Source organism: Marmota monax, unplaced genomic scaffold, assembly GCF_021218885.2.
Source record: "Marmota monax isolate L192 unplaced genomic scaffold, Marmota_monax_Labrador192_F-V1.1 WCK01_AAM20220418_F8-fsc00040, whole genome shotgun sequence".
In the NCBI taxonomy this organism is placed as follows: Eukaryota; Metazoa; Chordata; class Mammalia; order Rodentia; family Sciuridae; genus Marmota; species Marmota monax.
This window is the reverse complement of record NW_026692782.1, coordinates 5995093-6020687: the sequence shown is the minus strand read 5'-3', so window position 1 is coordinate 6020687 and position 25595 is coordinate 5995093. Positions and strand designations below refer to the sequence as shown.

The 25595-nt window shown below is 34.0% G+C and overlaps 1 protein-coding gene across 4 annotated transcripts in view; it reads left to right on the top strand.

The window, feature by feature from the left end:
- Positions 1–25595, top strand: part of Klhl2 (kelch like family member 2) — a 101714-nt gene that overhangs the window by 60999 nt on the left and 15120 nt on the right. For 2 of the 4 annotated variants that reach the window (XM_046447780.2, XM_046447782.2), the window contains 4 exons: positions 4765–4927; positions 19183–19292; positions 21775–21891; positions 23080–23241. In XM_046447780.2, the coding sequence (XP_046303736.1) occupies positions 4765–4927; positions 19183–19292; positions 21775–21891; positions 23080–23241 (552 nt within the window). The remainder of the gene's footprint in view (positions 1–4764; positions 4928–19182; positions 19293–21774; positions 21892–23079; positions 23242–25595) is intronic. The other 2 variants (XM_046447781.2, XM_046447783.2) reach the window with 1 other exon arrangement.

The following is a 25595-nucleotide window of genomic DNA, read 5'->3' as shown; positions in this document are numbered from 1 at the left end:
GAGGTGCTCTATCACTGAGCTACATCCCTAGCCCTAAAATTTATATACCTCTGAAGTAACAAATGAGTTACATTCAAGTTGATTTATTTATGAAGAATATTTTCCAAATCATTAAGTATTTGTCCACCAAATCTATGTATTGCTATAGATCTGGGGATATACAGCAGGGGATAAAATGTGATCCTGCTGTTACGTATTCCTTTGCAGGGAGATGAACACTAAACATGGGAACAAATACACAAGATCAGTTCGTTCCAGTTGTGTTACTCCTGTGAAGCAAATGAAATGAAGCAAAGCTATTAGTAGTGACTTGAAAGGGACTGAGCCTGTGGTAAGAACACCAGGGTCTGAGTGGAGACTCTCAGAGAGTCACTTACTTTATATTTCCCCTGGCTTTGGGAGTGTGGCTCTCCCTGTATAAATGTGCTATTGTATTTAATCACTCTGAGATTCTTAGACTCTATGATTAACATTCAAATATATAGAAAATTATAATTATTATTTCTTGTATGTTTTAGAATATACTTCATTGTCTTAGATCGTTAATCTCAAGAGTTAATATTAGTGAAGTATAAATAAATGGAAAATTTCCATTGTGCATTTATTTTAACTATAATCTACTTCATGTAAGAATTATCACTGTTCAGCTGCTCCTTTGCCCTAGACAACTCAGAAAAATAAGTTTTTAAGATGAAAATTTATTTGTTGGATCTTGAAGTGACAATGCCCAATATATTTTTGTGACCCAGAGCAAATTAAGAAATCACCTCTTTGCTTTGCTAAGTATTTCCACTTTTTTATTAATAGTATAATTTAGCCACTTCAGTAGAAAATAAGTTCTGGGGTTAGAGTACCCCAGGTAAAAGCATGTTCTTATTTGTCACTTTTATGTGAATCATAAGAATCAGCATGTTATCAGATATGAAAGATTAGAATATTGAATCTCATTTTCTAAATCAACATTTTCCAAATTTCAATCATTTATGTGCATTCTCTAGAATTTTGCTATATTCTGTACCAAGAATACTGTTAAATATTTAATGTTTTTCTCTACATTGACTTCATTTTTATTTAAATAAATTTATTTAGGAAAGAATATTTATATTATTAAAAAAGTGAAAGGTAACTTTTAAAATATATTCCTCTTATATTCATAGCCACGAACACAAGGTCTGTGTGCCTTCTGAAATAGTTGTACCTGTCTTGGTTAATACTGCTCACGTAGGAGGCTTGACCTGTCCCATTCCAAGGCAAGTCAACCAACTTTTCCAAACTTCTAGAGGGGTGTTTAGCTCCATACTTGATACAGTAATTACTCAGTAAATGAAAGCAACTAAGAATGCATTATTGAAGTGGTTGCTGTCTTTATTACTATGATGAAAAGAATATTAGATATTTAGAAATTTACACAAGTACCTTCCTTCTGCACCTAAATATGGAGTGGAAGGTATTATAACTGACTAAGGAGTTGGCCAATCTAATTGTATCCATAGGTTTCAATGGCCAGCTGTTTGACTTGGACAAAGCATTTAACTCCTCATGAGTTTGGTTTCCAAAACAGTTTATTGGGAAACTTGATTTAATTCTAAAGTATCCAGTTCACAGGTTGCCAGCTGTCTGAGTAGTTTTGATCATGGAATATGTTTCATCTAAAGTCTGAGTATCCTTTATTATTTTTTGTTTTAACTGGCTGTTCGACTAATCCACAAAATAAGCAAGGTCAATGGTGAGGCCCTGACTACTTTCCTGTTTTCATTTATGAGTGACTGTTGGTCACCAAATGTCATGTTTAGCAAGTTGGACCAATTAGTGATTGTTTTTGAAACTGTATGTAATTATGTAAGCTAAATAGTCTAGCGCTAGTAAAATTACATCATAAAACTGACTCATTTTGAAAGGATTTATTGACAAAAGAAAAATAGGAATAAGCACTTTTTATACATTTGGCCCAGTTTATAAGTTTAATGTATATTTGTCTCATCACTGCCATCAATAAAAATTATATGTTTCTAGCTGCACAGCCCACTGATGAAATAACTTTTATATTGGACTTATTTGGTCCTTTCCAGATCTGAGATTCTATGATTTTATGAGTTTTGATCTCCTCCAAGGTAGATCTGGACTTTGTAGTGATGAAGTTGAAAACAGTGAAGGGAAATAAAAATTTAAAAACCTGTTCTAGCTGCTTTTTTTTAGATGGCATATATGTAAATGTGAATATATATCATGTGTTAGCATAATATGTACTAATTACTGTTTTTTTTTAATACTTAAAAATATATTGTATTGTAATCCTAGCAATTCAGGACCTGAGATAGAAGGATCAAAAGTTGGAAACTAGCATCAGCAACTTAGCAAGGCTCTGAGCAACTTAGTGACACCTTTTCTATAAATAAAAAGGGAAGATGTGACTCAGTGGATCTGAGTCAGTGGGTAAGCCCTTTGGTTAAATCTCTGGTACAAAAAAAAAAAAAGAATATATCTTATCGACTATCCCATTTGTATAATTTCTTCATTTGAGTAACTACCAAGTATTCCATTGAATAGATGGTTATAGTTATTTAACCAGTCTCTTTATGATTCAGGCTTTTCCCTAGCTTCTCTGTTAATACTACAGTAATGCTGTAATAAAAATATCTGTACATACAAAATTTTGCATGTTAGTGTATCTGTAGGTTAAATTTTTGAATCAAAGATTGTGTTAATTTGTAATTTGATTGAAGCAGACAAATTGTTCTTCATGGAAGGTGACCCAAGATACACTCCCACCAGCATTGTGTAAGCAGGCCTGTTTCTGCTCAACCACTTTTTCCTCCCTGTTTTTCTGTGTTACCAAACAACTTTGAATACTACTGAACTACACTCTTTTGTCCCTGGGAAAGTGCTGATTAGATGAGTGATCTTTACCATTTATGTAAATTTCACACACTGAGTATTACGCCGAAGACCACTTTCCAAACTATATGTGTTTGCTGAATTAAATGACTGTGCTGTTAAGCATCTTGGAATGTGCTTTATGTTGCTTTAGAGCACAATTATCCCATCATAGAAAAACCTCTAATTTGAAAATTATCAACAAATTAAAAGTCTTCCATGGAGATTCATTCTCATAACATAATGAAGCACACTCCACGTTATTTATACTTTTATTTTTCTTCAAAGAAAAAGGCAGTTTCTAGTTACCATTTCCCTTTTTCAGAGAAAACTATTAGTAGTTGGTAGAGTTGGGTTAAAATACAAAACATCACCCTCTTGGTCTTTAGTTCTATTCATTAATATTTGGTTGTGTTCAGCAGACACACCCAGGGCTTCTAGATCCCAGAGTGAAAGTGTCTGTGTTTCATTTAAGAAAATACAGGTAGTTTGTGATATAGAAAGACATATGAGTACTATCATTCTTTACAAATTTATATCTTATTACATAGATTTAGGAAAATCATAAAAGGTATTCATCAACTACTGTTTCCTCTAATTATTTTCTTTGGACTACAGTGTGGTGTATGTGTATATATATATATATATATATATATATATATATATATATATATATATTATATATTATATTATATATATTTTGAAACTGTAGGAACTTAGAAGGTTTTTTTTATGCTAATATCTTTTCTAAAATTGACCATTGTTAAATAGTTGATTTTGCGGGGAGTGGGCTTTTTGAAAAAATGGTAGGTATTCAGTAACTTACTTTCTTTTTATTTTATTTTATTATTATTGTTTTTTGAACCAGGGATTGAATCCAGGGGTGCTTAGTCACTGTGCTACCTCCTGAGCCCTTTTTTAATTTTTGAGACAGGATCTTGCAAAATTGCTTAGGGCTTTACTTAACTTAACTGCTGAGCCACTGTGCCTAATAACTTTTTAAATGAAGTTTTTCTCAATTTGATTTTCAAATCTGGTCCTTAAAATAGTGCTCTCCTCATTCACTTATAAGAAAAAAATCGCTCCATTATTGATCTGTTTGAAAAGGAGTATAATCTTAGTTGTAGTATTTATAGTGAGGATAGTGCTTAAATTCTACAAAACAACTGATAATTGATATAAAATTGCTTGGAGTTATTGGAATACAAATATGAATTTAAAAGTTATTAGGCAATTACTACTTATGCTTTTTATTTCAGTAATGTATTACATTCTAGAGAAATTGCTTGTAACTAGAGATTCATGTTGAATTTTAAATTATTGTACCCTTGTAATTATGATCAAAGTATGCTATATACATGTATGGATGTGCCTCAGTGAAACACATTTTCTGTATAATTAAAATGCACTCTTAAAAAATGGCTAAATAAAAGTTGTTCTACCCCCTAAGAAAAACAGTTTGTTGTATTATTCAGACAGTGGAAGAGCAGGCTTTCTGAAAAATGTGGCTTTGTCTGGGTACACCCCTTACTCACAAAATTCTGAAGCTCAGGACCATTGCATTAAGCAAACAAAACCATTTTATTGAATGATAGCACCCCCTAGCTTACTAATAATGGGTGTTTTTAAAAATTCAGGAACATTTTGTTTATGCATATCAAACAAACCATAAATATAATATGATCTGATATCTTATATTCTTGAGACTGCCGAGAACTTTGAATGATTCCTTAGAAATTATAGAGAATGAAGAGTCATTACCACTTTTGCAAATAATTGTTACATTTGTTTTCTATGGAATACTTGGGTGTGGATGACTGGACCTCTTGTGCCCTTTGGAGAAGCAGGTAAAATAGCAGTGGCCTAAGCACTTTCCCTTGTGTGTTACAGGTACTTCTCCCAGCAGCTGGTCTGTTACAGTTACAGGATGTGAAGAAGACTTGCTGTGAATTCTTGGAATCTCAGCTTCACCCTGTCAACTGCTTAGGAATTCGGGCTTTCGCTGATATGCACGCATGCACAGACCTCCTGAACAAGGCCAACACCTATGCAGGCAAGTGGAGTAGACTTCAGCTGAATTGGAGACCAGGAGGAATGTGGAACTCTTGTTCTCATGTGCTTTTGCAGTGGTCTCTGTAAAGTCATGTAATGTTTATGGATATGAGTTTTATAAAAAATACTTATTAAAATCTTATAATGGTAGCAAGGCATAATTGAAACATGAAATTCTCACCTTAAGAGTGACTGTAAAAAAAAAAAGTGACTGTAAATTGGTGTTGGGACTGAATAATAGAATAGCTAGTTTTGTGGAAGTATTGATCCCTATGTATTTTTCTTTCAAATTGTCAAAGGATTAGGCATATGAGAAAATGTATTCATGTGAAATTAAGTTATTTGTCTTTGTGATTTTTTTTATGTCTTTTTCTTGCATCCTTAAAAATAGTTTTGTGGATTAAAAAAAATCTAAAAATCTTGATGTGTTTGGGTAGAGTAGAAAAGTAGGTCCCAAGTGTAGGCAGCCCTCTCCTGAGAGAGCAGATGCCAAGACTTTCTGGCCTTGGTCCCTGGCAGAGGGATGCCTGTCAGCTGCTGTGCAGGCTCCTTCAACCCGCACCCCCAATCTTATAGTTGGGGAGGAGAGATTATTGTTAGATCTTTGGATGTATCTAATATTCACAAAAGTAACCTATACTTTATTTTTCTTTGAGTTTATGAAAGCTTAAAAATACATAATTAAAAGTGATTATTAGGAAGTTTCTAAGCTTGTTAAAAAAAATCTTTCCAGCTGTGCAAGTGGCGCACACCTGTAATCCCAGCAGTTTAGAGAATTACAAGTTCAAAGCCACTGGAATGGACTTAGAGAGGCCTTAAGCAACTTAGTGACACCCTGTCTCTAAATAAAATATTAAAAGGTGGGGATGCTGGGGATGTGGCTCAGTGGTTAAGCACCCCTGGGTTCAGTCCTTGGTAGCAAAAAAACAAAATGAAAACAAACAAACCATCTTTCCAGGAGACAACTGGTAGAAGTTATAATACACCATTTGCTTGCAAGACTTTTGTCCTGCATCTTTAAGATTCAGTAGGAACCAATCCTATAGAAACTTCTAGTGTTCATTGCCTTTTAATAAGCTCTAGCATACTACCTCTCCCAGCCTTCAGGTACAAGAACCTTTTTTCTAAGCTCTACTTCCTTCATTGTGCTTACACTAAAGAGAAAAGGAGCTTTCTGTTTTATAGGTGTGGGTAGATGGTGTGTGTGTGTGTTTTTACATGCATAGAGCAATGGAGAGACATATTCCTAGAATCTGTTGTATTAACCAAGTAATGATTCCTAGTGGTTAGTTAAAAAAAAAAAAAAATCCTACAGTGTTTCAGTAAAGCACAATAGGTTCTATGAATTTTAGCTTTATGGATTTCTTAAAGATGGCCTTACTACTCTTTATAAAATTGTTTCAGTGGGAAAATGTAATTTGAGTTCCATGAAGCTGATTTATTGATAAGCTTTTATAACAACCTTTCTATAAGTTGAGGAATGCCTACATTACAATGCAAGGTGTAAACCTTTTGCATGGGGTAAGGCATTTTAAGAAAAAAACAGATAATTTAATTCATTGGTACATTCCAGTGCAACCACTTACATTCTTCAGTTAAGTAGAAAATATTTCTTCTAAATCTAGTCTCCATTAACTGCTAGACATAATACACCTGTTGTAATTGACTTAAATTAGGAAATTCCAGGAAACTTATATATTTTGGATAATTTTTCTCTATATGCAGCAATTGCTATTTATATCTTTTTCAGAATGCTAGTTGCATTCTGTAGTTCCTCTATAGTTCTTGAGAAATGTAAATTGACTCTTAATAGGGGCCAAGTCCCTCAGGAGAAACCAAATAAAACTGGATTCATGCAAAAGATACCTAAACATAATTATTAGGATGTACTAATACTCTTAGTTTTGCTTATATTAGAACCAACTCATTTGCTGTATTATCAGGAGATAATTAGATTTGATTATTTCCTTTATTGTATTTTACTACAGAATAAGAAGAAATTTCCCCTAGAGTTAGAACATCTCTGTATCTTAGTTTGTAGAGTCCTTCTACAAATTGTTTTTTAGAAAAATTCTTGTCACTTTTAAGAAAATTACCCAGAAACGTTGATTCCTCATTTTTAGTGTACTGTATTTTAATTCAGAATCTACTCTTAAAGGATACACTGCTTTTATACCATGATTTTGAATTTTTTATTTAGATTAAAAAGTTCTTAGGGTTGTAAGTACCATTTTAAAACATCTTTTATTATGAAAAATTGCATATGTACAAAAATAGAATAGTACTCATCATCCAACTTCAAGAGTTGTTAACTTATTGGGTAATCTTGTTTTAGCTAGAACCCTTTTAACTTCCCCCTCTTCGATTGTTATTTTTTGCTATGTAAACTTTTTAATGAAATCTAAGATATATACAGAAAAGTACCCAAATCACTAGTCTCTATATAGCTGGACACATTTTATACATCCTCCTATATTATTTTGAAGCAATTGTCAGTTTCTTCTATATACTTTCACCATTATACTTTTATTATTATTTTACAAATATAATTACAAAATATAACTTTGTATAATGAAGCCATTTCCATATCTTTGGTGTATTGAGACCTGTGGCAACAAACTTTCTAAAATAAATAATCCAGAATAATGCTAAAAAGCAGTTATTCTTGATAGTGAAGGTTTTTATTTTTATATCTTAAGTACTAGGAGATGGGGAGGTAAGGAGCCCACGTGGGAAGTTGTCCATAGCTCTCTTTTACCTCCAAAGAATTGATTTTTAGTTTATCTTCAAGCATTTTGTGTGTCCAGAATATCTATCCAAACTCCTATATTACTTCCTAGTCAAAACATATACCATCTGAAAAGATTAGAGAATGAAGGGGACAGTAGCAATAGAAAAAGTCAACATCTTTTTCTTTATCAGAAGGTGTGGGCTGAGCAGAGCCTGTGATGAGCTTATCTGAGCAGGAAAGTAAAAAAGGAAAGGAAGAAAATAGCAATAGAAGTGTCTATACTTATACATACATAAGTACATAGAAAGAAGGGAGGAGAAAGAGGATCTGAGGGAGAGAAAGGATAGGTAAGGAAAGAAAGCCTTCGTACCCTTGGGGTGCTTTCCGATCCAAGATGACCAGGCTTAGAACCGTCTAGAAACTACAGAGTATGTATACTCCTTAAAACCCACCAGAGAGTCTGGACTCAGATATGCCTTATTTCTTTCACATGGAGATTGGAAATAAGCTTCCTAGTGTTCACAGTATGGGACCTCTGTAGAGAAGGTAAAAAGCTGAGAAAGCAAGTGGGGAGGGAGCAGAGGCCCAGCAGGAGAGGCTCCTTCTCTGCACCTGTGCTGGCATGGTTTCAGCAGTGGGGTGCTGCCAGTCACAGCCTGTCTCACTGGTCCATGTGCTTCTCCAAGGCAAGTGGTGATCTGCTTCAAACCAGTGACAACAGAAGTGATCAGACCAGCCAGGTTAGTGACCGCTTTGAGGCATGGTTGTGCTGAACTGAAGTCAGCCTTTGTTATTTTTTAAAAATGAAAAATTCTAGTTAACTCCAAGTGTACTGACTTCTTAGGATACTGCTTGTTTATGGACTCTTTTTTTACTTCTCATAGAGAAGTGTTTTAGGTGGTATTCATATTTTAATGATTTCTCAAATCATGAAAACCTTTGCTTTTAGCATTTTGGGTAGCCCAGAACTATAATGGAGATAAAAATTGAACTTATCAGTTTAGGCATATTTTATTTATTTTTTATTATTAGTTGTTCAAAACATTACAAAGCTCTTGACATATCATATTTCATACATTTGATTCAAGTGCATTATGAACTCCCATTTTTACCCCATATATAGATTGCAGAATCACATCGGTTACACACCCACGTTTTTACATACTGCCATACTAGTGTCTGTTGTATTCTGCTGCCTTCCCTATCCTCTACTATCCCCCTCCTCTCCCTTCCCCTCCCATCTTCTCTCTCTACCCCCATCTACTGTAATTCATTTCTCTCTCTTGTTTTTTTCCCCTTTCCCCTCACTTCCTCTTATATGTAATTTTGTATAACAATGAGGGTCTCCTTCCATTCCCATGCAATTTCCCTTCTCTCTCCCTTTCCCTCCCACCTCTCGTCCCTGTTTAATGGTGATCTTCTTCTCGTGCTCTTCCTCCCTGCTCTGTTCTTAGTTGCCCTCCTTATATCAAAGAAGACATTTGGCATTTATTTTTTAGGGATTGGCTAGCTTCACTTAGCATAATCTGCTCTAATGCCATCCATTTCCCTGCAAATGCCATGATTTTATAATTTTTTAGTGCTGAGTAATACTCCATTGTGTATAAATGCCACATTTTTTTTTTATCCATTCATCTATTGAAGGGCATCTAGGTTGGTTCCACAGTCTAGCTGTTGTGAATTGTGCTGCTATGAACATCGATGTAGCCGTGTCCCTATAATACGCTCTTTTAAGGTCTTTGGGGAATAGTCCGAGAAGGGCAATAGCTGGGTCAAATGGTGGTTCCATTCCCAGCTTTCCGAGGTATCTCCATACTGCTTTCCAAATTGCCTGGGGAGAAGCACTCTTTTCCAGGCACTTTCCATTGTTTCCTGCTCCTGTCTTGCTGTTCTCTGTTCTCTGTTAATACTTCCCTGCCCCTGTAATAGTACCTTATCCTTATCCAGCACCTACACTTCTCTTCTCATGAAGATCTAGATCAGTCAAATTATCCAACTTTTTTAGATGCCTGTTTATTTTCACATGCATTCCCTTTCCCTTTCTCTTAATTGAAACTTTGGTCCCCTTACCCCAGCTTCGTATTGGAAGGGAATGCCTTTAAGGCTATACCCTCAGCTCACTTGGAACACAAGTAGAAGGGTACTACTTCCAGACTGTTGTTCTCTTGCTGTCATGTCTTGGTTCTGCACAGATAGGTGTGGTCCACAGCATTCTCTTGTAGCCCATTTTCTCTCTTGGCTGCTAGGCATACTTTTTAAAAAAATAATAATTTTAGTTGTAAATGTAGTACCTTCATTTTATTTATTTTTATGTGGTGCTGAGGATTGAACCCTGTGCCTTACATGTGCTAGGCAAGCGCTCTACCACTGAGCCACAACCCCAGCCCATATACTTGATTACCTTTTCATTTTGTACTTCATTTCTCCTGCTACCAGCTACTTCAGAATCTTTACTGTTGGCTCACTTGAGACCTCTCTTCTTATTTCCGTGTGGCCCTCATCTTTCTTCCATGAATCTACTTGTTATCTCAGACCATAATTCCAGAGGATATTGGACTGTCGTATTTGGAACTCCATGGTTTCAGCCTTTGTGACAATATTTCGACCTTCTCATTCTCTTATATTTCTTCATAAATCTGTACTCCCTGAGTTCATTTCTTTCAGATAGTTCTTGACTGTTTGGCTTAGATCCAGTGGTTATTCTGTTCAAAGCTACTTTCTTTTTTTTTTTTGAGAATGACTTTTATTTAAAAAGCAGTGCAGTGATACATTTTTTATAGTAAAACTCTCTTTTTTAAAAAATTTTTATTGTTGGTTGTTCAAAACATTACATAGTTCTTGACATATCATATTTCACACATTTGATTCAAGTGGGTTATGAACTCCCATTTTTACCCCGTATACAGATTGCAGAATCACATCAGTTACACATCCATTGATTTACATATTGCCATACTAGTGTCTGTTGTATTCTGCTGCCTTTCCTATCCTCTCCTATCCCCCCTCCCCTCCCCTCCCCTCCCATTTTCTCTCTCTACCCCATCTACTGTAATTCATTTCTCCCCCTGGTTTTTTTTCCCCCTTTCCCCTTACTTCCTCTTGTATGCAATTTTGTATAACAACGAGGGTCTCCTTCGATTTCCATGCAATTACCCTTCTCTCTCCCTTTCCCTCCCACCTCTCGTCCCTGTTTAATGTTAGTCGTCTTCTCATGCTCTTCCTCCCTACTCTGTTCTTAGTTGCTCTCCTTATATCAAAGAAGACATTTGGCATTTATTTTTTAGGGATTGGCTAGCTTCACTTAGCATAATCTGCTCTAATGCCATCCATTTCCCTGCAAATTCCATGATTTTGTCATTTTTTAATGCAGAGTAATACTCCATTGTGTATAAATGCCACATTTTTTTTATCCATTCATCTATTGAAGGGCATCTAGGTTGGTTCCACAGTCTAGCTATTGTGAATTGTGCTGCTATGAACATCGATGTAGCAGTGTCCCTGTAGCATGCTCTTTTTAGGTCTTTAGGGAATAGACCGAGAAGGGGAATAGCTGGGTCAAATGGTGGTTCCATTCCCAGCTTTCCAAGAAATCTCCATACTGCTTTCCAATTTGGCCGCACCAGTTTGCCTAGCATTGCCCAAACTGCTATGGGTGATAGATAATAGGCACAATAATAGGCTTTAGTCTTTGTTTGTAATAGTTTATATTCCAGTTATAGTAAACCCACACCCAAATCCACTCTGTTTGGATTATGACTTATTCTCTATAAAAGCAGTTCTTGCAACATTTTCTCGTATAGAATTTTTTTTTTAATTCTAATTATTTGTCTACCCCTCTACAGTTTAGGCTAGCAATCACTACTTGGGGTAAACATCTGTCAGAATAAGCCCATGATTTGAATGCTGCCCTGTTGAAAGAAACTTGTGCTGAGTGAGTGATTTTAATATTATTAGCCTTGACTATGTGATATGCATATTAAAGAATACATGCTGATTGTTTTGAGTCTATTACAATGTTAATTTACTGATACAGAAGATTCTTTCTTTGGAGAACTGTGGAAGCGCTGGATGTATGATGCTTCTTAAATAAATTCGTGCTGACTTAAATGACTTGTCTTTAAAAAAGTAATCATTTTTATATTGTACTCATTGTGGACCTTATTTATGCCCTAGTAAACTAAGTGCAATCTTTGCTCTGCTTTTTTGTTAGAGTTCTACTGAAATGAGCTGTTTTTTGGTTTCATCAAAACTATCTGAGTTAATGAAACTGATGGAGATACATACGTGAATTATTTTCCCTGAGATATTCATAATGTTGAGAGTCAAAGAACACAGAGTGTCGGCACTTGTCAGAACCTTAGTAGTTGTCAAACATTACACTTTCATTTATTAGTTAGGAAAATGAAGATCAGGTATATTTTTATAAAAACACTTTGTCAAGAATGAGAACTTTATGGATTGAGATACTATAATATAGTCATGCGCTTTCCATCAATTTTCAGATGGGATTCTGCCTCAAGGTACAGTGTAGAGGAATTACAGAGACCTCTCTTGGCATTTAGTTGTGAAGAAAAAGGTCCTTGGTCTTTAGAAATCAAATACAAATGGTACCTTATACATTATTACAGGATACAAAATGTAATAGGAATATTTTTTACTTATATTGCAGGTTTCACTGTACTTAATTTGGGGTGAGAGCCCTGAACCTGATGAGCTCTATTGGCCTGGTGTGACAAATCCTAGGGATTGTCCGTTGTTTATTGATAAGCTTAATTTATTTGCTGGAGAGAAGCAAACAGGAAAGTTAAACTGCTTTAGAGAGTGAGAGACTCCTGCATACATGTTCGCTGTGGAAAAAAGCATATGTATGTTCTACGTGTACAACACCTGTGTTTAATGTCTATGCATATTGATGCATAGTCTTTATGCCGTCTTGCATATTTTTTCAGGGAAAAGAAACTGATTTTTAAATACCAGTAGAATGAGGTTGACTTTTATTGAGTGGCCAGCAGTAAACTACTGAAGACAAATGAATGTCACAGTGAAGCTGCATGTTATAAGCAGGATGATTTGACAATATTGGGTGAAAGAATTAGAAGCAATAGTCAAGGTGGGTAACTAGGTGAGAAGTAGAGTAAAGAAAATAGAGAGGAGTTGAATGAAACAAGATTATAAATATAGCAAGTAACCATAGGTGAGAGGAGACAGACTGTACTCTTGAGATGACATGCTCTTTGACTTCACATTTTAGGTAAATGCTTTGCTATGTATGTTTTTATTAGTTCCTTTTATATCTTTTTAATGTACAGTGTATTGTCTCTCTTCCTCTTATATAACAAATAGCTATCATGCTGTATTTACTGGTCTATGTTTTGTTTTTACTTAGTTGGCAATATTTTCTAAAGCTTTTTCTGTATCATGAGCTTCCTTGTTTTTTTTTCTTTAATATTTTTTAGTTGTAGATGGACACAGTACCTTTGTTTTATTTATTTATTTTTATGTGGTGCTGAAGATCAAACCCAGTGCCTCACACTTGCAAGGCAAGCTCTCTACTACTGAGCCACAACAGAATAAAATATATTATATTTTAACCGATTCCTACTGATTAGCTCTCTTATATAATTTTAAAAACAGTGCTCATATCATACACAAGGCTCTGGGTTTGATTTCCAGCACTGCAAAAACAGAAAAACAGTGTAGGAGAGAATAACATAATGACATAAGTGTCATTTTGTAAGTGGCCAAGTATATTTGCAGGATGAGATTTCAAAAATGTTTTCTGTAGACTTGTGCTAATTTATTCTCCTACCAGCGTATGAAGTAGCATAATGTTTCATAGTAGGGTATTTTGTTTTTCAGTTTTTTAAAATCTTTTGCCTTATGGTTTTATGGCTTGAGGCTAAGCAAGAAATGTTCAGTCATATCATTTTTATTCTTGGTAGTAGTAATTATAAAAGCATTTAATGTCATGATAGATGATGGATAAAGAGCATTAAATAACAGATGGGCCGCAATACCTTCTTGCCTTCTTCCCACAGAGTTCCTGTGACCCAGTTTCTATCCTAACATGTTTTCAGTTGCTTTTTGATACTTAAAATTTAAATATGTATTTCTTTAAAATTTTTTTTGGAAACCATACTCAATGCCTCACTAACTGGCTTTGGTAGGCACCTTTGATTTTTTGTTACTTAGTTGGTCATATGTATTTGGGAAGTGATCTACATTATGTATGTATCTCACATAAATGGGCTAAATTTGTGGTCTTATTCAAAGTTTTTTTTTTTTATTTTCTGAGATAACCAAGAGATTCCCTTTAGAGATGTATTTTGGATCGTACATGTTTCCATAACAGTTTTGTGTAGCATCTTTTGCCCCGAAAATTTTGACATCAGCTGCTTTTTTTCCCAGCAAATATACCCCCACTCCCGCAAATGACAAGATTGTTTTTTATTTTAGTTGAGGAGAATTAGATATCCTAGATATTCTAATTAGTTTTATTCTAAACCAGACTCAAAAAGCAGGATAGTTTGATGGCAAAAATAGAAAAGTCACTTTTAGCATAAAGTTTGAGAATCACCATTGTGGAGGTGGTGAAGTACATCCAGGTCTCAAAGAGACGTTAGTATATTATTTAGATATGCTTTAATTAGTGTGTAATTCAAATATATATTCTCTTGATAACTCATTAGAAATAGTTAGAAATAGTTCGTTAACTGAGTAATAATCAATTTAATTTTTTATTCCCAGTTTTCAGTAGTGCTTATCAGAAGCTTAAGTCTTTTTTTTTTCATGAAATCTCAATTTTGTTATGCTACAAAGGTTATAAAAAAGAAAGGAAAAATGATAGATGTTTTAAAAATACTGTAGTTAGTTTGGATGTGATTTTTAATATTTTCAGTTTGATGCTAAGTGAATTGGTAAGTTTTAGGATTGATAGGATCATGCAGAGCAATCATGGGTTACTGAGAAGCAAGAAGCAAGGGAAACTGCAATCTAGGCATCAGAAATGTGTTTGGCAATGTCTGAGCACACAGCCATTGTGAAGACAAAGGGTTGGGCCAGTGATAGCAATCATAGAATATTCTTGAGATATGCTGATTTGTGGATAGACTCATGCTATATAAATTGTGTGAATTGTTGTAGGTAAGTGTGTAGAATCTTATTTTAGTAGGAAAGATTAATACTCCAATTAGATTATTTGAAGGACAGACTTGAATAGCCAGAGTTTAAAATATCAAATGCCTTAGAATGATTCAGCTAGTCATCTGGGGCTTCCTGATTGTCTTGGGTCCTGGGTCATGGGTCCTGGGGAAGTATGTTAAAGGCAGCAATCCTGTTAAATTGCCTACCAGTTAATGCAGCAGAACATTTGAAGAAATATGTATTTAATCTAAATAGAGGAAAAGAAGACCCTAAAGTAAACCGATTTCCAACAGATATTTCGAAACAATGCCCTCCATATTTAGGGATGTGCCACATATTTACCACACTCTTTCCAAAGAAAACTTAATACAGGAGTGTAAACATCAAATAACAATACAGAAAGATTTTCTAAGAAGGAGTGATGGTTTCAGTAGAAAGTTGGCAGAAGTTGAAAATAATTTTAAAATATATGTATGTCTACAATCAGAGTTACTTTGAACTTGAACATTTCTTTGTTTCTTCATTTTTCCTTTAGAGTAATTTGTGTAGTTGGTGAAGGACAGTGTTCATTTGTTTGAGTATTAGCTGTTCTAGTTTTGTCAGTGCAGTAATAGTTGATTATTGACCATGCCCTCTTGACCTCCTTTGATCTACTAGTAAGGATCCCGGACTTGATTTTAGATAGGGTGTACTCATGTCCTAACTTGATGATTTTAAAACAAATTATACCCACTTTGAAAACTTCATCTTACTTTTCTGAACCATGTGCTTTGAGAAAGACATTTGTCAATGACAAATTAGTGTATTCATAGTGAGGCTGCCATCATGCTACTAAGTAAATACTATTGTTAAATAATTCCACACAAAAAAAACACCAATTTTTTTTTCATATTAAATTCAAACAATTTATGTAAATTTATATATAATTTGTATAGATTGTTCTGTTAATTCAATTTTATTTTTATTTCTTCTTTCCACATTTTCAAATTGGTACATTATAGTTGTACATAATGATGGGATTTGTTGTTACATAATCATGTATGCACACAATATAACAGTATAATTTGGCTAGTATCACTCCCCAAGTTTGTTTTTTTTAACAAATTCGTTTTTTTCTGATCCGTGAAGCAGAGGCTAAGTAAGATAACATATATAGTCACAGTGTAGAAAAGTTGTGTTTTCTCTTTTCTTCACCGCCCCTGGAGAATTTCTTCCCACATGAAAATTATAAGGAGGCCAACAATCCCCTTACTTCTATTCGGATTTATAATTTATAGGAGAAACTTAGTACACAACAATTATAGACATATATTTGGAGGTGAAATATTGTTACAACTAGGGAGAAAGAGATTTATGTTAGTATCTCTTTTATTCAATATCTACTGTGTGTTTTCTATCTGAATTTCTAAATTGTTATACATAAATATTTAAAAGTTATATGCTATTTTTCCTTAAAATTGATTTATTTCTCAGTATTGTAGAATGTTTAGTCTAAAGAATCTTGCTATGATTTTCTTGTATTAATTTTTCAGTTAATAGATTCAACTATTGAAGACTTTTTTGTTTTTGTTAGTGTACCAAAAAAACTTTTGAAATGATTTTTTGCATGAACTTCTAGTAAGGTCAGAAAATAGTAGGAGTTTTTAGATGTAGAAGAACATGTGCCATTAATTGTGATAACATTTTGAAATCTGTAACCCTGTTAAAATTCTTTCATATTAAGTTTTGAAGTACTATTATACTGTAAAGACTAGATCTCTTAAAAGTAGGTATTTAGGTTTTATCCTTAGTTTGTATTATTGACTTTCTTTGTAATTTGAGTTTTGATCATGTTCATGTTTAATCACAAATTTATCACAATGTTGTTCCTTATTCGTGCATTATTTGTAAACATTATTTGTAAATAATATACTATATTTTTACAGTAGGTTTAGATTTATGGAAAATTTGAGGGGAAAATGCTGTTTTCATATATTCCCTGAGTCCTCCACTCCACCAGTTTTCCCCGTTATTAACATCTTGCATACTGTAGTACATTTGTTAACAGTTGATGAGTCAATATCAATGTCTTGTTATTAACTATAGTTTATAGTAGGGTATTCTTTGTGTGGTATATTCTGTAAGTTTTGATAAATGTTTAATGATATATATCCATTATAGAATAGTTTTTACTGCCCTACAAATCCCTTATTCATCGCTCTTCTTTCCTTTGATATATGCTGGTAACCACTGATCTTTCTATCATCTCTATAGTTTTGCCTTTTTCATAATGTCTTATGATTGCAATTCAGGATACACACACACACACCAGGGTAGGCTCTAGCATGTCTTCAAAACAAAGGAAAATGTTGAATTGTGGTGGTGGTGGGGGGAATGTTATATACATTTTTTTTTTTTTTTTTGAAAGAGAGTTCCTTGGTGCTGTAGTGTCCTGATTGGCATGTGACCATAATTGCTAGGTAAGACTTGTAATATTGGAGTTAGGCCCTCAGGGTTGTGGCTTGGGCTTGCAAGACAGTTTTGAAACAGGCATACATATGCTTCTCTTGGCTCCATTTCAGTTGGATGTGATACAACTGACCCTATTTTGTATACTTAACCTTTATAGATGCTATAAACATCATGTATAGGTTTTTGTTTGACCGTAGATTTTCAACTCATTCCAGTAAATGACAAGGGGTGAAGTTGCTGGATTGTATAGTAAGGGTATGTTCAGTTTGGGAAGAAACTGCCAAATTGTCTTTTTACCAGCAGTGAATGAGAGTGTCTGTTGCTCCACATCTTTACCAGTAGTTGCTGTTGTTTGTTTTGAATTTTAGTGTTTTAGTAAATAATAATAATAAATCTTATTAATGTTTTAACATGTAACTCTATGAGAATATAAAATGCTGAACATCTTTTAATATGCTTATTTACCATCTTTACATCTTCTTTGATGAAGTGTCTGTTCAGATCTGTTTGGTGCTCATTTTAAAATTAGGTTACTCATTTTCTTTGAGTTTTAAGTGTTCTTAATATATTTTGGATAACAGTCCTTTATTAGATATGTGTTTTGCAGATATTTTCCCCCAGACTGTGGCTTATCTTTTTATATCTTTAGTATCAGGGAGAAGAAGTTTATAATTTTAATGAAGTTCAACTTATCAAATATTTTTTTCATGAATCATGCTTTCAGTATTGTATCTAAAAGTCATCACCAGACAGACCCAAGATCTGTTAGGTTTTCTCTTCTGTTAACTTGTAGGAGTTTTAAAGTTTGTGTTTTATGTTTAATTCTATGGATCATTTTGAGTTAATATTTGTGAAAAATATAAGGTCTTTACCTGGATTCGTTTTTTTTTTTTTTGCATGTAGATGATCGGCTGTTCGGATATTGTTAAAAAGACTACCCTTTCTGTGTTGAATTATTTTTGTTTGTCAAAGATCAGTTTGTGTAGTGCTACTTCTGGGCTCTCCATTCTGTTCTATTGATATGTTGTTTTCATGATTTTTCATTTTTGTCTCAATTTTGTATTTATTTCAGTGTGATACCTTGTTTAACCAAGACTGAGTTTAAAAAAAAGTTGTATCTCTTGGATTTTTGTAGAGCCAATCATTTCGTAATCACTCCAGAGCTGCTTATTATATTTAAAGTCATCTTGTGATGAACCTTTTATAAGGTGAATAGTTATTCATGAAGTTTTTGAAAGTAGATTTTTCCAAATGTCCTAAAGGGGAAGCCAACTAGTCACTTCTTCTTATGGTATTTTATGGTGTTTATATTCATTTTTTATTTGAAGCAAATCTTTAAAAAAATCTTTTTAAGTAGTATTAGGATGTGGTTAATTGTGAGGACCTCGAAGATAATCTGAATTTTTAAATCAAGTTTTTACTTTAGAACGTAGGGATAACAATACTAATAAGCACTATTTTTAGTTGGATATGGATACAATACCTTTATTTTATTTACTTTTATCTGGTGCTGAGGATAAAACCCAATGCCTCACATGTGCTAGGCAAGCATTCTACCACTGTGCCACTACCCCAGCCCCCAGCCCTAAATTATTGAAACCTTATTTTCTATCAGATACAACTCTGATATCAAAAAGTTTTACAAATGCAAATACTAATTGGGTCATCACCATGAAAAGGATTACATGCTTAACTCCAAAGTGCACCGTATAGAACAGAACTGATACAGCTAAATGACTGTCCATTAAGGCAGCCTTCCACACCTGTTGTTGTTGCTTTGCTGTATCATGAACTGAGTTTGTGAAGTTGGTTAGTTCTTGCCTGGAGGAAGTGCAGTTGGTTTTCTTATTTGTAGGTTAGACGAAGTTAAGAAACTGTCATAATTGGATATTGGTATAAATGCATTAATTTTTATTTTAATTCCCAAACAGAGCAACATTTTGCAGATGTCGTACTTAGTGAAGAATTTCTCAACCTGGGTATTGAACAAGTGTGCAGCTTAATCTCAAGTGACAAACTTACCATTTCCTCAGAAGAGAAGGTAGGTATGTTTTTTTTCCCCCAGTGTATGTTGACAGAGTATGTTTTTTTCCTTTCTTTCAATTTGTTTCATAAATTTATGATCTTATGTTTATAGTGACAGCCTGTCATATTTTGTCTAGAAGTTAAGAAACTCATCTAGTTGACTTGTTGATTGACTCTGTATATTCACTTCTTGGAAGGTTTCCCAAATTGTTAGACATTAGAGTTTTATACTTGACCCCCAGCAAGAGCTTACACACATTAATTTCATAAATACCCTTTATGAAAAGGGTTTCTTCCTGCAGTTAGATTCCTATCAGAATTGTGATCTAAGTCATTTTTTAAAATGAGTTTGAGTTTGCCAGAAAAAATAAGGTTGGGTGAGAGTAGGAAGAGCATTTCAGGGACAGGGAATAGATTATGCAAATATAAAGAAACATAAAAGAATAAATGCATTCAGTTTGTTTAAGTATGATTGGATTTGGGACAGTGGTAAGAGAAGAAATGGGAAGATGACATCATAAAATAACTTCTTGGTGTGTTAAAAAAAATTAAATTTACTATAGTGATGAAGAGTCTTTCTGGGTTTTAAGCAAGAAAAAGATAACCATGATAATATGTGCATTAGAGAAATATCATGAGGGCTGTTCTGTTTTCCTCCTGCTTCCTAATAAGACAGCCTAGGATGTAGTGGCACAAGCAATAACCAAATTTTATGGTCAGAATTCCTGTAGGGCATAATAGAGCAGCTTATTTCTGCTCCACAGGGTCTGAGACTTCAGTTAAGGTGGCCCAAATGGTTTAAGATATCTGGCATAGTTACCCTTGAGCCAGAGATCTGTGGCTTCAGTTCTTCAGCACATGGCATCTTGTGGTTCTGGAATGTTCAAGGTGGTTCCTTCACTGCCTTTGTTTACTAGGCTGAGGGTTGGCTGTTTTCTGTTTTTCTCTATGTCCTCATCTCTTCTCTCCCTTCTTCTCTGTATCTTGATTGGGTTTCTCATAGCATGGTGGTTTCAAATAATCAGACTTCTCACATGACATCTGGCTTGCCCAAACGAGCATTACACAACACCACTTACAAAGCCACAAGGCTTCTGATGACCTTCAGAAATCACACATTCTGCTTCTACCACTCTCTGTTGTTTGCACAGGGCCATCTTAGATTCAGTGTTGAAGGTTAGTACCTGAAAGTTTGGGTCCTGGGAGTTGTGATAGAGGATGCTGAAGTCATGCTGGTGAGCAGTAGGGTCTGATGTAGGATGGTGGAAGCAGGAGAGAAGACAGAACTGAGAAATAATAGACAGAATTGACAGACTGCAGACTATCTTGCTCACTTATTTATCTCTAACACCTGGCACACAGAAGTACTTAATAAGTACTTGTTGACAGAAGGAATTAAAGAGGGAAGTTAATTATAATGTACACTATTTTTAGTTTCTTTCTCTATTACTGTATTTTTAAAAACCATTTATTGCCTCCACTAATTCATTTGCATGTTATTTTACATTTTTCACAACATTTTAAAGATTATAAAGTAATATATTTATCAGTCTCGGAGGAAATTATGTGGAAAAACACTGTCTTCATATGAGTTTATTAGCTTTCTCATAGTAATATGTTGTGAGTAGTAATGCCCTTCTTATTTAAGTTGTAAAAAAGTTCAAACTATTATTTTATTTTAATATCCTGCTATTGTGAGAGTGTAGAATTAACCTATTGTGCAGATCCTCATTTTATAAGCGTGTGGTCCAACATTTGTTTGTTAACTAAAGAAAAATTCAAAAACGAGTTTTGTGTATGTCTACATGGTTTTCATTCCAAATATTACTGTACTTTAATATTTGGATGCTTTATTCCAATGGAACTTGAGATTTAAATCTGTGTAAGTAGAACAAAATTCAATTTGGAAAGGTTATCAACAGTGAAATAGATCATGTATCATCATATTATCACAGCTACCATTCAAATTCAGTAAGCTTAGATGATATACTTGGTAAAATGCTTGTTAAATACCAGCCAGATGTGATGGCGCACATCTGTAATCCCAGTGGCTCAGGAAGTTGAGGCAGGAAGATCAAGAGTTCAAAGCAAACCTTAGCAAATGGGAGGCACTAAGAAACTCAGTGAGACCCTGTCTCTAAATAAAACACAAAATAGGGCTGGGGATGTGGCTCAGTGGCCGAGTGCCCCTGAGTTCAATCCCCAATACATGCCTCCTCCCAAAAAAATGTTTGGTAAATACCAAATGAAAAATATTTACCAAGTATACAACGATACTTATTAAAGTACCTACTAATCCCACATTTAAAAAAAAGAAAGAAATGAGCGAATGGCTTGGTAAGTATGTTGCAAATCAGGATTTTGAAAAAATTCAAACTATTGGTTAAACTTGGGTGTCTTAGCAAGGGTTGTATATAACATGTAGTATATTTTGTCCAGATGCTTAGGTATATAATTCATTACTTATTTTTTTTTTCTTTCTCCATATTTTCTTCAAGGTATTTGAAGCAGTAATAGCTTGGGTGAACCACGACAAGGATGTGAGGCAAGAGTTTATGGCTCGACTGATGGAACATGTACGGTTACCTTTGCTTCCTCGGGAGTATTTGGTTCAGGTAAAAACATATGCAAAACATATGAATATGCATAATGCCCTGTCACTGACCTGACAGTGTGGAGATCCCCATCACACGCTGATAAGATCTGCAGGATACAGATCCATGGAGTTCAGGAAGGAGGACAAATCAGACACCGTGCAGTCTTTGGGAGCTGCTCCCTTTACATCATTCCCCATTCTTAGAAATTTGTTTCAGCCCCTTTTTCTTATTTGGGTAAGCAGGTACTACAGCTTTAAAAGGTAGTATTTGTGGTCATTTAAGTACATATGATAAATGGGCCATGACTGTGTTACTGTTCTACATCTTCTTTGCTTTGTTCTTTTGATTCCCCAGCAGGAATGGAATTTTAAGATTTGACCCAAATACTATTAAATTCTACTTGATAGAATAATTTCACAGTGAGATGTGTTTAGTTTTTTTTTCTTTCTTAAGCTGAATAAAAAAAGGTTATTTGAAATAAAATAGGAATAATGATTCCTTAATCCCAGACCAATTTTAAATTTACTTTTTTATTGGCAATCTTCTAGGAATATTTCAGCATTATTTTATAATTGAAACCATCTAAAGAACATTTCTTTATTGAAGGTTAGATCTGAACTTTTTAGAATTTCTAGAAACCACATTATTGAAATTGTTCTGTGTAATCATTGGTCCTCTGGTATTAAAGAAATGAATAAAAAAAAAAAAAACCCTGTCTTGCATTTGAGGTCAGGCATAGTAAGGACAAGATTTATTTGTGATGCAGACATATTATTTTAAAGTATTTTGAGTTTTTTCCAGATATTTTATTTATTCTCTTAGAATTGAAAAAAGTATTATTAATTTATTAGTTTTGTCTACTTTATTTGAAGGGCTCATTATCTAAATCTTGTTTCTTAGGTTGTTGTTTTGCTTATTTTTTTTTAACTGTGTGACTTAATGTTTAAAGATAAGAAACAGATGAGTATAGTATTATCTAGAGTTCATCATATTGTCTAGTTGACCTTGGAAGTTTTTCATTTTCATTGCAGTTCTTCTCTATTACTTACATGTGTTTTTCTCTGCAAGCAGATACATGAGCAGAAGTAAAGAGTGATTATAGAGAAGATGATTACTGCTATTTCCTCTTCTTTAATTCTGTTTCTTTAGTAGTTTTATTGTGAAATGGCTGTTTGCTTATGGGGTTTATCTCTTTTCTTCTTATAGAGGGTTGAAGAGGAGGCATTGGTCAAGAATAGCAGTGCTTGCAAAGATTACCTAATTGAAGCTATGAAGTATCATTTGCTGCCAACAGAGCAGCGGATATTAATGAAGAGTGTCCGGACACGGCTGAGAACACCCATGAATCTTCCCAAAGTAGGATCTACTGTTCGTACTTGTTTTTACTTCATCTAAAGCCCCTATGGTGAACCGTTAATGTTTTCGATCATCCAAAATTCCATGCTTATTTTAGTTCCTTGCAAAATACAGTGTGCTGAAGAATGCATTATTGACTATATGATTTAATCTCCTTATTAATTTTATATGTTATGGGTGGGGTTTGTTTGCTTTATTTAGTCTTCATAAACTGCATGATATTACTATTATGGAACGGAAGGCAATTGGGTCTTGTCCCTTTGAATTTTACTAGCTCTTTTTATAGTAGTAAAGCATTAGCTGTGGTCAAAAGAAGAAAATCATACTAGGCAGAAAGATTTCTCTGTAAGAAATTATAGGATATATAACTGAAAACCTGGTAGTTTCATGGAATTACATATTAGAACTAAGGATAATAAAATAGTTTGTTGAGTTTTTCTTCCTACTCTTTATTGTATACTGTTTGACAGTTTCCCATACTACATATGTAGCTATTTCAACTTACATTTCCCATATCTTCCCATCTCACTGGTGTCCATATTTTCCTGTGCACAAGTTTATATTCTACCTTCATTTTCTTAGTTGTGGCCATTCACGATTTACTGCTTTGATTTTCCTTACAGAATGACCCCTCATTTCTTTCTCTTGTTTGCAATTCTTTATCATCTATTTGCCTCTTCACAGTACTGAAAGACCAACACTTTTAAGCAGCATTTTGTGTATTGGCTTAATCAGAATGATCCATAGTATAATGTTTTATTTATGTTTGGGGGTTTACCTCTTGGGGCAATGCTGGATTAAGAAACAAGAATTAACTTGTTTTCCCACATCATCTTTAGTTATACTTCTGTCCTTTCCATTGAATTAGATCTCTAAAATTCTTCTACTTTAATGCTTTTATATATTGTTTTTCCAAGTTTAATTTCTGTAGTCAACATTTTTAATTGGTTCATATCTTAATTGGTGTTTTTTGTTTTGCTCAATGTTAACATCAGTTCCCAATTTAGATCTCACTGCAGATTTTGCCATTGTACCATTGTAGTTAATTTTCTAGATTATTAGTAAATAGATTAATTTAAAATGGGCCTCAGCACTTTCCCTGGTAATATCTCATTAGAAATACCCACCCACTGACATAATCCATTTGTAGAAAATTTCCGTCCATATGATGACGTTTATTATCTTAGCCAAAAATGAGAAATTTGGCATACAACATTTGGTGAGATTGAGAATCAAATGGATTCAGATTTGTTTTTTTTTTAAACATCCTTTTGCATGTTTCTCATTATTTTATTGTTACCTAGAAGTTCGAATGCTTTTCTCAAAATATTCTAAATTTTTACTGAGAATTATTATTACTTTAAAAAAGGTCTTTACAAGGCATTCACTCCTACCATGTTTTGAAAATTGGTATTTGCCTTTTTAAAATTTTCTGATCTCTCCTCAGTTCTCCAAGATTTTTCAAAAATAATTGTAAGTGGCTCAGTAAGTACACTAACTAGTTCCCTAACACTTCAGTGTGCATGCCATCTGGGTCTGCTGATTTTATGAGTGTTTGTATTTTACAAATACCCCTTTACCTGCTTTTATAATAGCTGTTGTTATAATTCTCTGTCACTTCATTTTTTGTCCATATTATTTGGTGTTTTTATTCTTATAAAAAAACAGTTTATAAAAAGTGTTCAGAGTATTGGCCATACATTTAAAATTACTTTTTTTTTTTTTAAATGCTAGTCTAACTTCTTTCAGGTTTAATACTTTTTAAGTATTTCTTATAAAAAGAAAAAAACTGTCTTCTTAAATTGTATATTCCCTCTTCGGGCATCTTTAACTTTGTTATCTTTAACTATACTGCTGAGAATTTTTGAGTGAAAGTGAATTTATAGTTTCTGAAATACATGTCACTTTTGTAAACCTCCTAAAGAATTCTTGGTAAAATCCTATCAAGTGTTTTATTTTCTCTTTAAGGACGTTGTACCTTCTATTCAGTTTCAGTTTTTTGGATTTTACTGGTATGACTTTGCCTTTCCAACTGTGTTATACTTTTCAACTTGGCAATTCTGTTGCTTATATTGTGTGGTGGGTAGACAGATGCATGAGGTTCTCTTGTATTCTGCTTTGTCAGTTTGCTGGCAAGGTGGGCAACAGGCATGGTAGATAATAGAGCAACACTGTTGTTTCAACTTTGCATGTCTCACCTACGTGATCCCTTCTCACTGTTTATTTATCCACACATATTTTTGAAAAGGTGCTTGTGTTGGGAGCTTTTCAGCAGCACTGTTGGTCCTTCTACAGTGGCTGTATTCAGGACTAATTCTAAGCGAGTAAGAATGAAGCAATGGTTAATTTCTTATGCATCTATATTT